The following is a 15515-nucleotide window of genomic DNA, read 5'->3' on the forward strand; positions in this document are numbered from 1 at the left end:
TAACAGTTTTTATATGTAGTTGTTATTAAGTGTCAGTGAGTATATGGTTCTGACTCATCGTGACCCCATATAGGGTTTCCAGTGAGCGGCTGGTGGGTTTGAACCACTGACCTCATGGTTAGCAGTCCAGTGTTTATCCTACAGTGCCACACCAGGATTCCTAGTTTCTGTATACATACACTTTTAATGTAGAATTTTTATTTTTGCTTAGATTTACATATTTGCTAATTTCATTTATGTTGTCCTCTTTGACAAACAGATTATTCAGAAATGTGTTTAAGATTTCCAAATGTTTGAGAAAGCATTCTAAATTTTTGTTTTGGATTTCTAAATTTGTTGCCCAATGATCTGAGAACCTGGTCTGTGCGATACCAGGTTTTTATTGAGGATGATCTAGTTCATGCTCAGATTACATATGTGTTCTATATATGTTCCTTACAAGAACTGAAAATCATTCTAATTGTTAGGTACAGGGTTCTGTTTATGCCTACCAAATAAATCTTTTTAATACTGTCATCCAAATACATAGTTATACTAATTTTTTCCTTTTGGTATGTCAAATATTGATAGAGGTGTTACAAAATCTCCCATGATGATGGAGAATTTATCACTTTTTAATCATAATTTCACCAGCATTTGCTTTGTTTTGTTTTTGACATACTAGTTGTAGAAACCCACCACTTGTCTACCAGTTGGTGTGTCTTATGGCTTGCATGTTACAGAGATGCTAGAAGCTGTACCAGAGGTATTTCTTAGTTACTCATGGTGGACAGTTTTCATTGGGGCTTCAGACTAGGAAGAAGGAGGAGGTGGTCCTCTTCTAAAACATTAGCCACTGACAGCTTGTTGCGTAGCAGTAGAACATTGTCTGATACTATAGTGCTGGACGATGAACTTCTCAGGGTGGAATCTTCCTCTCCTCCCCTCTCTTCTCCTTTCTCTCCTACCTGCTTCCTTTCTTAACTTTCTTCTTTCTCTCTCTCACATCTCTTCCATCTTCCCTTCCTCCTACAATCTTCTTTTTAAGATTTAAACAATGTGTGGCGCAGTAAGATAAGCACTGAACCACAAGGTCGGTTTGATCCACAAGGTCGGTGGTTCAAACCCACCAATAGCTTCTTGGAAACCCTATACAGGGTTGCTATGAGTCTGAACTGTCTCAACAGCCCTTAACAACAGCATCAACAACCACTGGTGATATAGGGTTATTGGCGAATAGATCAGCAAATGCAGAGAAGGATGCTGACAGATCTGGAGGAGCGATGTGCCATGAAAAGAAGTTTGCTTTTGATTGAATGGTCATGAAATTGGCATAAAGATACAAAATTTCCTATAAAAAATTAGCAGATACAACTAGCCAAAGGAAGAAAGTAAAATCACCACCCAGTGAAATCCGAATAGGTACACTTCTAAACGTGTTTTCCTATGTGCTATCTGTATCCTGGCCTTGTAGAAGGCTTCCTTCCTCCATGGGCCGTGTTTGGGTGGACCACGGTCCTGGCTGAATCTCTGTGGACCATTACCTAATTTGGAAACGAGGTATGAAAAACCTGGGCCAAAAGTGAAAATTGTTTCCACCAAAAATGTTCATGTATTATTTTTTTGTCTTTCTGTTTTCTCTTGTGTAAAGATAGAGATGAAAGAAGGTAAAGAGGCAGGAAGAAAGTCTGGTGGGAAAACATCATGAAAAATAAGAGGAAAATATCTATTGAAATTAAGACACAGTGGTGGGGGTGGGCATAGAAAAACCACGTGAACCAGCATCTCTTCCCTCTCCCCTCACGTAGTGTGAACAGCCAGTGGGGCCAAGGAGGATGGGAGACTGCCTAAGTCAGTTGTGTGAGGGAAGTCTGATGCTGATGTGAGCAGGGGGCTGCAGCCAGTCTTTGCTGTTGTTGTTGTTATAGTTAAGTGCCATCGAGTCGATTCCAACCCATAGCGACCCTGGATAGGGTTTCCTGACCTGTAGTTACGAATTGGGCTGCGAACCACAAGGTCAGCAGTTCGAAACTACCAGCTGTTGTGCGGGAGAAAGATGAGGCTTTCTGCTCCCGTAAAGATTTACAGCCTCGGAAACCCTGTACAGGGTCACTGTGAGTCAGAACCGACTCCACGGCACATAACAACGACGACAATAACAAAAGTCCTGAAAAGTCCACTGTCAGAGCAGGGTGGGCAGGTGGAAAGGAAAGACTCGCCAGTTGAGTCCTTGGTCACTGAGGCAGCATGGAGAGAGGCGGAATGTTTTAGAATAATTGAGCACCATTCCCGGGGGAACACAGTGGGTTATGAGCTGGGCGGCTAACCGCAAGGCCAGCAGTTCGAATCCACCAGCCACCCCTCAGGAAAGCTTTGCAGCGTCGGGAACCCTAGTGAGGGTCGGAGTGGGTGGGCCCTGAGTGAAATGCCCAGAATTGAACCCTGCATCCTGTTTTCATAGTTTTTATATGTTGGTACACCATAGCCATGTTAGTTTGTTGGTTTCTTTGGATTACAGTTCAAGTTGCCTTAATATTTGGTGCAAAAATCATAGAGTATGTCCTCAATCTGTGCCAAGGAAAATTTGACTTCCTGGAGCGACTCTCGGACAGCTTGCTCCTGTGTATCATCTCCTACCTGGATCTTGAAGACATCGCCAGGCTATCACAAACGTCGCGCAAATTCGCCAAGGTAACGGCCCCTTGTTTGTGTCTCTCTAGAATATCCCACGTGCTCTTTTCAAGCTTGGTTAAAAAAGAACACAACCGTGGTTTAGTAGTTCCATGTGTTTTGGCCATCATTTGGTTAGCATTTATGTGGCCACGGGCATTGCCATACGCCCAGAAGCAGCTGAGATGAAAGAGATTATTCTTGTCCTCAGTGAACTTACAGTGCAAACTGGTTTCCTCGGCCTGATTTCTCAGAATTGGGCTATGTTGTTTGGGCTTTGAGGGGCAAATAGGAGTTAGCCTGGTGATCTGGAAGATGGAACGACAGGCACAGTCACTGAAGCATATGATTCAACCTCCATTATGATTCCTTCCAGTCATAGGCTTTTGCTGAATTACCTGTCTTCCAACAGGTGTGGTTTTAGTGGGCCTGCCCATCACTGGGCCCTGTCCTTTTCTCTGGCCCAAAAGACAGAAGCCACAGTTGTTGGTGTTTTCAGGGTCTTGATTAGTCCGTTACTTTCTCTCATGGGATCTCTTGGTTCCTGACCCTTCGCCTTGCTGTTCCTCATTTCTCCATCCCTACTCCTCACATTGGTGTGGCGTTGTGAATTAATGCATCAGACTGCAAAGTCGTTTGAACTGCAAGGTCGGTGGTTCGAGCTCACCAGCTGCTCCTTGGAAACCGTACACAGGGTCGCTGTGGGTCAGAACCAACTCGACAGCACTTCACAACACCAACAACTCCTCACATCAGAAAGGAGTTCTGCTGGCACAGTGTTTAGGTGCTCCGCTGCTATCTGAGAGGTCGGCAGTTTAAACCCATCAGCTACTCCTTGGGAGAGAGAGATGGCAGTCTGCCTCTGTAAAGATGAGTTTGGGAAGCCTTCGGAAGCAGGGTCACTATGCGTCAGAATCCACATGACGGCTGTGGGTTTGGTGGCCTTTGACTCCCACTCCCTCAGTGTACATTTACCATCTTCCCATTAAATCCCTTTTTGATTTGTATGAGCCAAAGTTAGAGTCTGTTGCTTACAATCAAAGAAATCTGACTAGCTCAGTGTTTAGTTATAATGCCCATTTATAAAAGAACACACATTTCCCAGGACAATTCAAAGTCTCATCTTATCTAAAAAGCAAGATTTTTTACAGAAATGCAATAAAGTGCCTTAATTTATATATATACTTCTAAGTCATATCATCTGTATAATTTACTATATCCTTTGAGATGGTAAATATATACATCATTTTTCTTATTTTTTCCCCTTTTAAATGTGGAGCCAGACACAAATCTTATATCTTATGAGTAATATATATATATATATATTTTTGCCATTTAGTAAGAATATATAAAAGCTGAGATTTTGCACTTGCTGCCGGTAAGAAGCTGGATTACTCACATTCAGATGAAGGAAGAGAGTTTTAAGCCAATAAAATAAACTCCTGTTGTTAAGTGCTGTTGAGTCAGTTCCCCGTATAGGGTTTCTGAGGAGCAGCTGATGAGTTTGAACCACCAATGTTGCAGTCAGTTCAAACCGACTTTATGGCCAAAGGCGCATCCCTCAACACCATGATCTGAAGGATACTTGATAGTACAGTGGGTTAAGCATTAGGCTGCTAACTGCAAGTCTGGCGGTTTGAATCCAGCAGCCACTCTGGGAGAAAGAGGACTTGTGTGCTACAGAAAGATTTACCATTGTGGAAGCCCTCGTGAGCAGGTCTACGCTCTCCCATAAGCTCATTATGAGTCAGAGTCAACTCTATGCCATGGCTTTAGTGAGAATCAAAGGAACCATGGTGTCCTGGTGTTTAAAGCCCTTGTTCTAGTTAAAAGGTCATAAGTTTAAACCCACCTAGAGTCTCTGCACAGGAATGAACTGGCCACCTGCCCTGGAAAATATGGCAGCCTAGAAAACCCCACTGGGCTGTCCTACTCTACCACATAGGTCACTGTTGTTGTCGTTGTGTAGTGCCATTAGATCAGTTCCAACTCATAGCAACCAGTACTAAGGTGCACCTGACCCAAGCCATGGTATTTTCAGTAACCTCATATGGCTGCAAAAGCTGGACAGTGAATAAGGAAGACCGTAGAAGAATTGATGCATTTGAATTATGGTGTTGGAGAAGAATACTAAAAGTACCATGGGCTGCCAAAAGAACCAACAGATCTGTATTGGAAGAAGTACAGCCAGAGTGCTCCTTGGAGGCCAGGATGGCCAAACTTCATCTCTCATACTTCAGACATATTGTCAGGAGGGACCAGTCACTGACTGGAGAAGGATATCATGTTTGGTAAGGCGGAGGGTCAGAGAAAAACAGGAAGACCCCCAGTGAGATGGATTGGCCAAGTGGCAACATCAGTGGGCTCAAGTATGGCAACAATTGTGAGTTTGGCCCCGAAGCGGGCAGTGTTTCATTCTATTTATTGTGCATCGGGTCAGTATGAGTCGGCACCATCTCGACGGCACCTAACAAAAACAACAGGGTTTCTGAGGAGCAGCTGGAGGGTGTGGTTTAGAGTCCAGTGCTAAGCCTCCAGTGCCACAGCGGAGACCAACTCGGCGGCACACAACAACAACAGGAAGTGGGCATCTATTACAAGCTTCTGCCAGGGCCTGGGCTTGTTACTGACGTGAGTGGCAGGGGTATTGTTACTGACGTGAGTGGCAGGGGTAGGTAGGAAACAGGAGCTGCTGCCTTTGTCGTCTGGATTTGTCCTTACCTTTAGCAAGTGTCTTCTCACCAACTTGTAGGTGTGTTCACTGTGCTTCCATTTCTAGCTTTGGCTTCTGAGTCCTGGGAGCAATGTATTAAATGGTTTGTGTACACCCCAGCCCTCTCCTCTGATCTCTGGGAGCAAGAGATTCCTCTCCTGTTCAGTGCCAGTGGCACTTGCCACCTAGCTCCACAGCCTCATTCTGGGGGCTTCCATCTGCATGCTGTTCTCTCCTATCCCATAGGTGGTTATTTTAGAAAAAGCATTCTGTTTTGAAATCCTTTAAATTGACAGAGTTGTTGCAAAGATATCAAGAGCTCTCACCCACTCCTCAGCCCACATCCCTGCCCTTCCAGGTCTGTGATGTGTTTAGTGAAAGTAAGCAGCAATGCTGCCACAGAGCGATGAAGTCAGCTGCAGACTTTGCATTTCACCAGTTTGTTTTCACGAGCGCCCTTTCCAGGATCCAATCCAGAAGGTTGTCGTGTTCCATCGAGTCAGGTCCAACACATAGCGACCCCTTGTGACAAAGTAGAACTGCCCCGCTGGATTTTCTTTTGTGTTTGTTGTTAAGTGCCTTCGAGTCAGTTCTGATTCACTGCGACCCTTTATAGGGTTTCTAAGGAGCAGCTGGTGGGTTTGAACCACTGACCTTGCGGTTCAACCCGACGTTGGAGTTGAGTGCTTATCCTATGGTGCTACACCAGGACTGGGTCTTCTAGGTCATCTTTATGAAAGCAGATCACTGTGGAGCAGCCAGTGGGTTCGAACTGCTGACCCACTGAGCCTGCTACCAGGAATCCTTCAGTCCAGCTCAATACAATGTTACACTTCATTCTGGTTTGTAAATCTTTCCATTACTTCTTTCTTCTCCATACATTTTTTTTTTAATCTCTCACCCTTCAAAAATAAACATTTTAGACTCTATTCTTATCCAGTCTCTATCTCCTTTCCTTCATTGGAAGAAAAAAAAAAGTTGCTATCAGTAGTTGAAATAGTTCTGCAAAACCCATGTTGTGTTAGTCGGTGAATGAGACTGTCCAATCTGGGCTGCAATGGGAAAGGTAGGGCTGGTGTAGGAGTCTCTCTTAAAGCTAACTGTATTCCATCTAAGTGAACATTGTGTGTCTACTCTTGAATCTATCAGAACTCCGAGCAATCGGACAGGAGCAGCTAGTGGGTTTGAACTGCTGACGTTGGGATTAGCAGCCCGATGCTGAATCCACTGAGTTGCAGGCTTGGTCTCTCCTATTTTGACAGAGGGAGAGATGTTCTGTGGTTATGGTGCAGTCCGTATGGAACCCAGTACTAGGCCAGAGAGCGGGTCCCATCCCTAGTTTAGCCGGCACCCCCAACAATCCTTGGGTAGCACCTAGTAGCCTTTGCTTCCTGAATTGTAAAAAGGCAGGTTTGAAAGGTTCCTTTCAACCTTCTGTGAGAGGCTGGAGTCCTGGTGTGGCGCTACAGGATAAGAAATGGACCGCTAACCACAAAGTTGGCAGTTCGAGCTCACCTGTGACTCCAAGGGAGAAAGATGAGGCTATCTGTTCCCAGAGGTGTCTAGTCTCAGAAGCCCTCTACAGGGTCGCTATGAATTGGAGGTGACTTGATGGCAGTGAGGTTTTGTTGTTGTTGTTTTATGTGGTGTGGAGCTCTAAGATAAGCACTCGACCGCAAGTTCTGTTTGAACCAGAAGGTCGGCTGTTCATTCACCAGCCGCTCCTCAAACCCTACTCAGGGTCACTGTGAGTCGCAACCGACTCTACAGCACTTAGTAACAACAACAACAACAACATGTGTTAAGGAGCTCTGGTGGCTCACCGTAGGGCAGCTAACCACAAAGTCGGCTGTGATATCCCCACCAGCGGCTCCAAGGGAGAAAGATGAGGCTTTGTAGCTCCCGGGAGACAGCCAGCCTGTTTGATTTATGTTAGAGGCACGTACTACCACCAGAGGGCGCCAAATCCACGATTGGCTGTGCCTTGGTCAAAGTTGCTGGAACCTGCCTGCAAACTGGCATCCAGCAAACTAGAGTCCGGGAGTTTGAAGGTGTGTGGTGGGGGTATTTCGTACATCCACTTAGAATTTTCTATAAATATGTTCAGTATAAAGTACGACGAGTCAGAATGCAGTTACTGAAAACCAAGCCCATGGCCGTGGGATCAATTCAGACCAGACTCATAGCAGCTCCATGGGACAGACAGGAACTGCCTCATAGCGTTTCCTGTGTGTGCCGCTGTGGTCTGTTTGAACCACAAGGTTGGCGGTTCAAATCCACCAGCTGCTCCTCGGAAACCCTATCCAGGGTCGCTACAAGTCAGAACCAACTCGACGGCACCTAACGACAATAACAACAACAAACTTTCTATAAAGCAGACTGCCACATCTTTCTCCCGTGGAACAAACGGTTGGTAGGTTCAAACTGCTAACCCTGGGGTTAGTACCCAAGCACTTGACACCTGTGCTACCAGAGCTTTTTGAAATGCAGTGGTTGAATGTCATCAAGTCCGTTCTGGCCCATAGTGACTCTGTACAGAGTGTCCAAGGACCAGCTGGTGACCTTGAACCGCCAATCTTGTGGTTCAAACCGACTTTAAATTCCAGCACGTTAACCCGCAGCGCCACGCCAGGACTGGTGGAAAGGGTATCGGCTCTCTTTGGGAACTTCCCTCCTCCTCAACCCCAGCCTTGTCGTTTTCTCCAGACATGGGTATGGAAGACACAGATATTCTGAAATGCCTTGTTGTAACAGAAGGATAATCACTTACGTTAGCATTAACTTTCTTTTTTAAAGGAAGTTCAGGTCTCTTTTGAATTTTATGATTTAGAAATGTTTTGAGAGTTTTCTTTTGGTGTTTAGATTTATTGTTGTTGATGGATGCCATCAAGTTGATTCCCTACTGAGTGAATCATTTCTCTTAGATAGATGAACAGGAGGCTCGGCCCTGAGACGTGGGCGTTAAAGGTATCCCAAATGTCCAACTTCCCCAACATGTTAGACCCCTCCATGCTCCTTCCTGTCAGTCACCACTTCCTCTCCCATTCACATTCCGGGGGTCAGCAACACTCTATGACATCTCACAGAGATTACATCTTTGTGCAGTTGTAGAGGCTGGCGAGTCCCAAGTTCATAGTTCAGAGGTCAGGATGGAGGATTCTCCTCACCCAGGTAGTCTCAGCAGCTGAGGAATCCAAATCAGCAGGCAGACAGCGGTCAGTTGATGCAGGAGGCTCTGGGAGCTGGGGAATCAGGTTAGGCAATGGGTCGTAAGTCCCATGAACTGGAGCTCAGAAGTGGGGCACCAGATGCAAGATCCAGAGCCAGAGAGCAAAGTTTGCCAAAGCATTTCTGTGTATTGGACTCAGACCATGCTCCCAAGGAAAACTAGTATGGTGGGGGCATCCTTAATCCTTAGCCCCAACTTGACCGTTGCTCCTTTGTTTTGTTGTTGTTAAGTACCGTGTGGTTGGTTCTGACCTATAGTGACCCTGCACAGTGTTTCCAAGGTTGTAAATCTTTACGGGAGCAGAACACTTCATCTTTCTCCTGCGGAACCACTGGTAGTTTCAAACTGCTGACCTTGAGGTTGGCAGCCTGACTCATAACCACTATACTACCAGAGCTCATTGATCCTTGCTCCCTAGTCCGACCTTAATCCAACTGTATACTGAATGGTTTAAAATTAGGAAACATGTGCGCCAAGGTTGTGTTCTTTCACTATCCTGATCCAATCTGCCTGCTGAGCAAATAATCTGAGAAACTGGATTATATGAGGCAAATTATGGCATCAGGATTGGAGGAAGACTCATTAACAACCTGCGATATGAAGATGACACAACCTTGCTTGCTGGAAGCAAAGAGGACTTAAAAGATTAATGAAGACCAAAGACCACAGCCTTCGGTATGGGTTGTATTGCAGTGTAAAGAAAATAAAAATTCCTCACCACTGGATCAGTAGACAACATCATGATAAATGGAGAAAAGACTGACGTTATCAAAGATTTTATTTTGCTTGGATCCACAATCAGCACTCACGGAAACAGCAGTCAAGAAATCAAATGATGTATTGCATTAGACAAATCTGCTGTAAAGGCTTCTTACAGTGTTCAAGAGCAAAGCTACAAGTTTGAGGACTAAGGTGCGGTTGACCTAACCATGGTAATTTCAATAGCCTCATATACATGTTAATGTTGCACAATGCATCAGGAAGGTCGTAGAAGAACTGAGCATTTGAGTTATGGTGTTGGAGAAGAATATTAAAAGTACCATGGACTATCAGAAGAACAAACAGATCTGTGTTGGAAGAAGAATGCTTCTTAGAAGTCAGGATGGTGAGACTTTATCAGGAGACGCCAGTCCCTGGAGAAGGACCTCCTGTTTGCTAAAGTAGAGGGTCCCCCAAAACAAGGATGACCCCCAAGGAGATGGACTGACATAGTGGTAGCAGCAACAGCTCAAACGTAACAATTGTGAGACTAGCACAGGCCCAGGCCCGGCGTCATGCTGTTGGACGCAGGGGCACTGTGAGGTGGAACTAACCTGATGGTAACTAACAACAACCTTCATTCTGCCTCAATAACAGCTCACTTAAAAATGGTCCCATAACCAGGTATTGTTGTTGTTAAGTGCGGTTGAGTCGGTTAGGAATCACAGGCACAGAGGAGGGCGTACAATACAGCACAGACTCTTACAAAATGCCTAGAAGGCTCATAATAAAGAATGAACTGCCCTGCACCTTTGTATGGTGTTTTCAGGAACCTCATACACATGCAAAAGCTGGACAGTGAATAAGGAAGACCATAGAAGAATTGATGTTTTGAGTTACGGTGTTGGAGGAGAATATTGAAAGTGCCATGGGCTGCCAAAAGAACCAATAGATCTGTGTTGGAAGAAGCGCAGCCAGAGTGCTCTTTGGAGGCCAAAATGGCCAAACTTCATCTCTCCTACGTCAGACTTATTGTCAGGAGGGACCAGTCACTGCAGAGAATATCATGTTTGGTAAAATGGAGGGTCAGAGAAAAAGAGGAAGACCCCCAGTGAGATGGACCAACCAAGTGGCAGCATCAATGGGCTCAAACATGGCAACAATTGTGAGGTTGGCCCAGGACTGGGCAGTGTTTCGTTCTGTTGTGTATAGGGTTGCTATGAGTCGGTACTGACTCAATGGCACCTAACAACAACAACAACCTATGTATGGAGTCCTGGGGTGGCACTGTCGGATAAGCACTGGACTGCTAACTGTAAGGTAGGCAGCTCAAACCGACTAACTGCTCCTTGGAAACCCTAAAAGGATCGCTATAAGTCGGAACTGATTCTACAGCACTTAACAACAACAAGAAGTCCAAAGAAGGAATTGTTGGAGAACAAGAGATGTATTCGCCGGCCACCACCGTCTCTGTCACAGACATCGTATGTATCCAAAGTCTGAACGTGGCCCTGTAGTAACACGTTCTGTTGTCTCACCCAGTCACCACCTGTAGCAGCAGAATTCACTGTTGAATAAGGAGACTCTCATCTGTTCTTTTCACGTAGTGGTTACGAATTGGGCTGCGAGCCGCAAGGTCAGCAGTTCGAAACTACCAGCTGTTCCGCGGGAGAGAGATGAGGCGTTCTGCTCCTGTAAAGACTTACAGCCTCGGAAACCCTGTACAGGGTTGCTATGAGTCGGAACCGACTCCACGGCTCACAATAATAAATAATATAAAATAATATCTGTTCTTCTATATAATAATATCTGTTTTTCTAGAGACCCTATGGTTTGAACTTGTACCCAACAAGAGCAAAAACCAAATCAAAAAACAAACAAAACAAACCCTCAGAATTGAAGGACTGTTTTATTAGACTAATAGTTTGCTCTGTTTATAAAATACCTTGCTTTAAATGTGTCCTCTGGACATGTAAACAAATATATATTTTTTGTTTTGTACGCGTGCATTATGCGTGCACCAGATATTTTTGCTTTGTTCATTTGTGAAAAATAGGATGTAAAAGGGAATCCACGGGGAGGAAGCAGGATCACTGGTATTGCAGGGAGGGGATTGTAATCATTGAGATGAAACAATGTATTTATTATTGCTTGAAAATAAAGCTGATGATCTTGTCTGTTTACCTTCACTCAATGCACAATAAAAAATTGGGGGAAAAAATGAAAAAAAAAGAGACTGGAGAAACCTGAGACGCTGGCCTTCGACCGCCCCCTTCAGGTCTGGAAAGGATCTCACCCTTGTGGCCTAATTTCAGCCAAGTAGTAGAGAGGTATACAGGGGGCACAAGCTCGTGAGGTATGCTCATTATGAATGATGAAACAGCCGTCATTCGAAATCCAAAGGTTAACATGTAGCTAAGGACAAAGTTGGGATGGGAAGGTGGGTGGACTAGAAATAGTAACCAAGGGAGGAAGTGGGGGAACTGTTGTTGATGGGAGGGGATTGCAATCACTGAGGTGAAACAAAGTGTGTGGTTTGTTGAAGGTAAAAGGAAGATCTTGTCTGCAAACCTTTCTTCAATTCACAATAAAAATTTAAAAGCAAAAAAAGAAACCCTTGATTTATTTACCCTAAGGCACGGGTTGATTTCTACACCACAGCCTCCAAATGATCGATTTTAAACCCTCCTCTCCTGGTGCAGCAAGTCAAGTGTTGGGTGGTTAACCACATGTTTGGTGGTTCAAACCCACCAGCTGTTCCTGTGTGTTCCCAAAAGATTTACCGTCTGGAAAACCCTCTACAGGGTCACTCTGAATGGGAACGACTCCAAGGCAGTGGGTTTGGAGTTTTGGTTTTAAAGTCTTCAACTCCTCGCCTCCCTTCTCACTGGGGTCCTAAGAGAAGTGCCCCTCTGTCCCTGGCGCCCGTGTTTAAGGGAACAACTGTCACTCAGCCTCTCCGTCTGTCTGTCTGTCTGTCTGTCACATAACCACCTGTGCTTCTTTCCTCCCACAGCTGTGCATGTGTGACACACTGTGGGAACAGATTGTGCAATCTGCGTGCGACACCATCACCCCGGATATGAGGGCCCTGGCCGAGGACATCGGCTGGAAGGAGATGTTCTTCACCAACAGGCTGCAGCTCCAGCTCCAACTTCACAGGAGGAAGCAGAAGCTTACCAGTCACCGGGGGGCGGAGCCAGCCCTAGGGACACGCCCTCCTGCCCACAGGCCGGCCGGGGCAGTTGAGGCACGGCAGGCCCAGCTCCTTTCTGCTTCCTTGCCTTGAGAACTAAGAGGCTTTGGAATCGCTTGAAAAGCTCTGACTATTCCCACACACAACTGCAGCAGAACCCAGCTATTCCGTGCCTTGCTTGCTCCGGCCTTCTTGTCACACCCAGGATCACATTTTGGCCAGGAGTGTGAGGGCTCCAAAACAGGGGACCCTCCACGTCACTGTCTCCCCGGCCTCTGACTTCTGTAAGAAGAGCCTGCTGTTGTGTATAAACAGTAAATAGTGATTGTTGTTGTTGTTGTTAAGTACTGTGGAGTCGATTCCAACGCATAGCGACCCTGCGCAGGGTTTCCGAGGCTGTAAATCTTTATAGGAGCAGAAAACCTCATCTTTGTCCTGTGGAATGGCTGGTAGCTTCAAACTGCCGACCTTGAGGTTAGCAGCCCGATCCATAATCACAACGCTACCAAAGCTCCTTAAATGGTGATTGTTGTTGTCGTTAAGTGCTGTCGAGTCGATTCCGACCCATAGTGACCCTGTATAGGGTTTCCAAGGAGCAGTTGGTGAGCTTGAACTGCCAACCTTGCAGCTCAAACTACTTTCCAGTCTGACACATTAGTCTACAGCGCCACACCAGGACTCCTTAAATGGTGATTGTTGTTGTTGTTGTTAAGTGCCGTTGAGTCGATTCCAACCCACAGGGACCCTGTATAGGGTTTCTGAGGAGCAGCTGGTGAGCTTGAACCGCCGACCTTGCAGTTCAAACGGCTTTGCAGTCTGGCACGTTAACCCACAGCGCCACACTGATTAGAAGGGGTTATTACCTGTTTTGCACAGGCACCGGAAAGGATCACTGGGCTTTGAGGGTTTTGCCAGTGGTGTTACATTGTCATCTAAGTTCCTCGTGGAAGGGTTTCAGGGTGACGGGGACAGTGAGGCTGAGGGTCACACTCCAACATTCCCAGCTCTGTCCTGCACCACTTGTGTTCAAGGTCCCTCCATGTGGGCCCTGAGGACCAGGTTACAGAACCCTGTGTAGTCACCCTGTGTAGACAACCTCTGACCTCGCTGGAGGAAAAGTCCAGACTCTGTCTGCAGCCATGACCCAAAGGACAAGTCCCAAGACTTCACCTTGTTCAACAAGCCTAGACCCCTCTCCCAGAGAGGTGCTGGGTTACATGGGTCCTTAAGAACAAGGGTTTCGGGGGGCTTAGATGAAAAGGTAAACGACTGTCCTGCCATCTGTGAAGCTGACAGAGAGGTAAAGTGAGTTCAAACTTCCGGAGAAAGTGGATCCCTGTCTGTCTTCTCTTGAGGATTAAGTCCTCCCAGATCATGAGCTCCTGATGCTGTTAGGAGCCACCGAGTCGGTTCTGACTCAGCGATCCTGTGGAGGAGCAGCTGGTGGGCTTGAACTATTGACCTTGTGGTTCAGTCTGACCTTGGGGTCCAGTGTGTTGTCCTGCGCCACACCAGGACACCAGTGAAGTCCTATTGTTGTTGTTAAGTGCCATCGAGTCAAATCCGACCCATAGCGACCCTGTATAGGGTTTCCAAGGCTGTAAATCTTTACAGGAGCAGAAAGCCTCACCTTTCTCCCTTGAAACAGCTGGTAGTTTTGAACTGCTGACCCTTGAGGTTCGCAGCCCGATTCATAACCACTACGCTACCAGAGCTCCTTCCAGTGAAGTCCTAGCTTCTGGAATATCTGTTAGATTTCTTTCAGGTTCCAGAGCAGAGATACCTCCAACCCACATGTGACCTTTGTCACTGCATCATTTTTATTCCCTGCCTAGAAAAATATATAACTTAGCTACTACACAAAGTCACTCCCGGAACACCTGAGGACCCCGGGTGGGCATAGCAGTGGACGCTGGGTGCCCTCGAGGACTGCTCTGTAGCCAGGGCTCACTGACTCATCTCCTCTCCCTCTCCCCCAAAAACCATCAAACCAGATTTGCACCCATCAATATACCCTTACAACTTGATCAGACGTTTCCGGTGACACCTCAGAACACAAGCATAATCTGCTTCCAGGCAGATAAAGAGCTAGCCAAAGTTGTGTCTGAATTTAGTCCAAGCACAAAGCAGAGACTGAATTGGCTGGTGAACTACTCCAACATCGTTCCCACTTGGAGAGGTTGTTCCCACAGGGCAGTTGTGGGGACTGGCAGGCAGTCTGGGGGTCCAGCACCCAAAATGCTGCTGCCTTCGCAGGACTTCTCCCTGAAGATTTGAGCTGCAGCTTCTAACCTCCCTTTTCGCTGGGCTTTTAGAGACAAATATTAGGGTAACACCATGTGTATCAGCCTGCACAAGGATTTGGTATGCCAACACAAGGGCGTGAATATCGCATTCCAACTCATTTGTAACATCTCTGCAGAAGGTCAACAGCTTAAATAATTCCTGTGTCATGTTTTTTGTCAACTAACTGAGGTCCCGAAACCCTATGGGCATGCAGAATCATCTAGACTGAACATGAATTAACACAAATTCTTTATAGGTCTGTAGATATTTCTATAGCTACATCTATATAAAGATATGGAGTCCTGGTGTGGGTCTGTATGATAAACACTGGACTGCTAATTGCAAGGTCGGCAGTTCAAATTCACCAGCTGCTCCTTGGAAGCCCTATACAGGGTCGCTATGGGTCAGAACAAACAAATCTGTGTTGAAAGAAGTACCATCAGAGTGGTTCTTTGGAGGCCAGGATGGCCAGACTTCATCTCTCATACTTCGGACATATTATCAGGAGGGACCAGTTCCTGGAGAAAGAAATCTTGTTTGGTAAAGCAGAGGATTGGAGAAAAAGAGGAAGACCCCCAATGAGATGGATTGGCACAGTGGCAGCAGCAATGGGCTCGAACGTAGCGATGCTGTGAGGTTGGCGCAGGACCAGGCAGGGTTTTGTTCTGTTGTGCATAGGCTCACTGAGTCGGTACTGATTCGATGGTACCTAACAACAAGGAGCTCTGGTAACGTACTGGTTA

The 15515-nt window shown here is 46.1% G+C and overlaps 1 protein-coding gene across 1 annotated transcript in view; it reads left to right on the top strand.

Annotated features, from left to right (window-relative positions):
* FBXO36 (F-box protein 36) overlaps window positions 1-12579 on the top strand; it is a 90412-nt gene extending 77833 nt beyond the window's left edge. The window contains exons 3-4 of the mRNA XM_006866793.1: window positions 2498-2670; window positions 12307-12579. Of these exons, the coding sequence (XP_006866855.1) occupies window positions 2498-2670; window positions 12307-12579 (446 nt within the window). The remainder of the gene's footprint in view (window positions 1-2497; window positions 2671-12306) is intronic.
* Window positions 12580-15515: the final 2936 nt, after the last annotated feature.

This window comes from Chrysochloris asiatica, unplaced genomic scaffold (assembly GCF_000296735.1).
Source record: "Chrysochloris asiatica unplaced genomic scaffold, ChrAsi1.0 scaffold00096, whole genome shotgun sequence".
NCBI lineage: Eukaryota > Metazoa > Chordata > Mammalia > Afrosoricida > Chrysochloridae > Chrysochloris > Chrysochloris asiatica.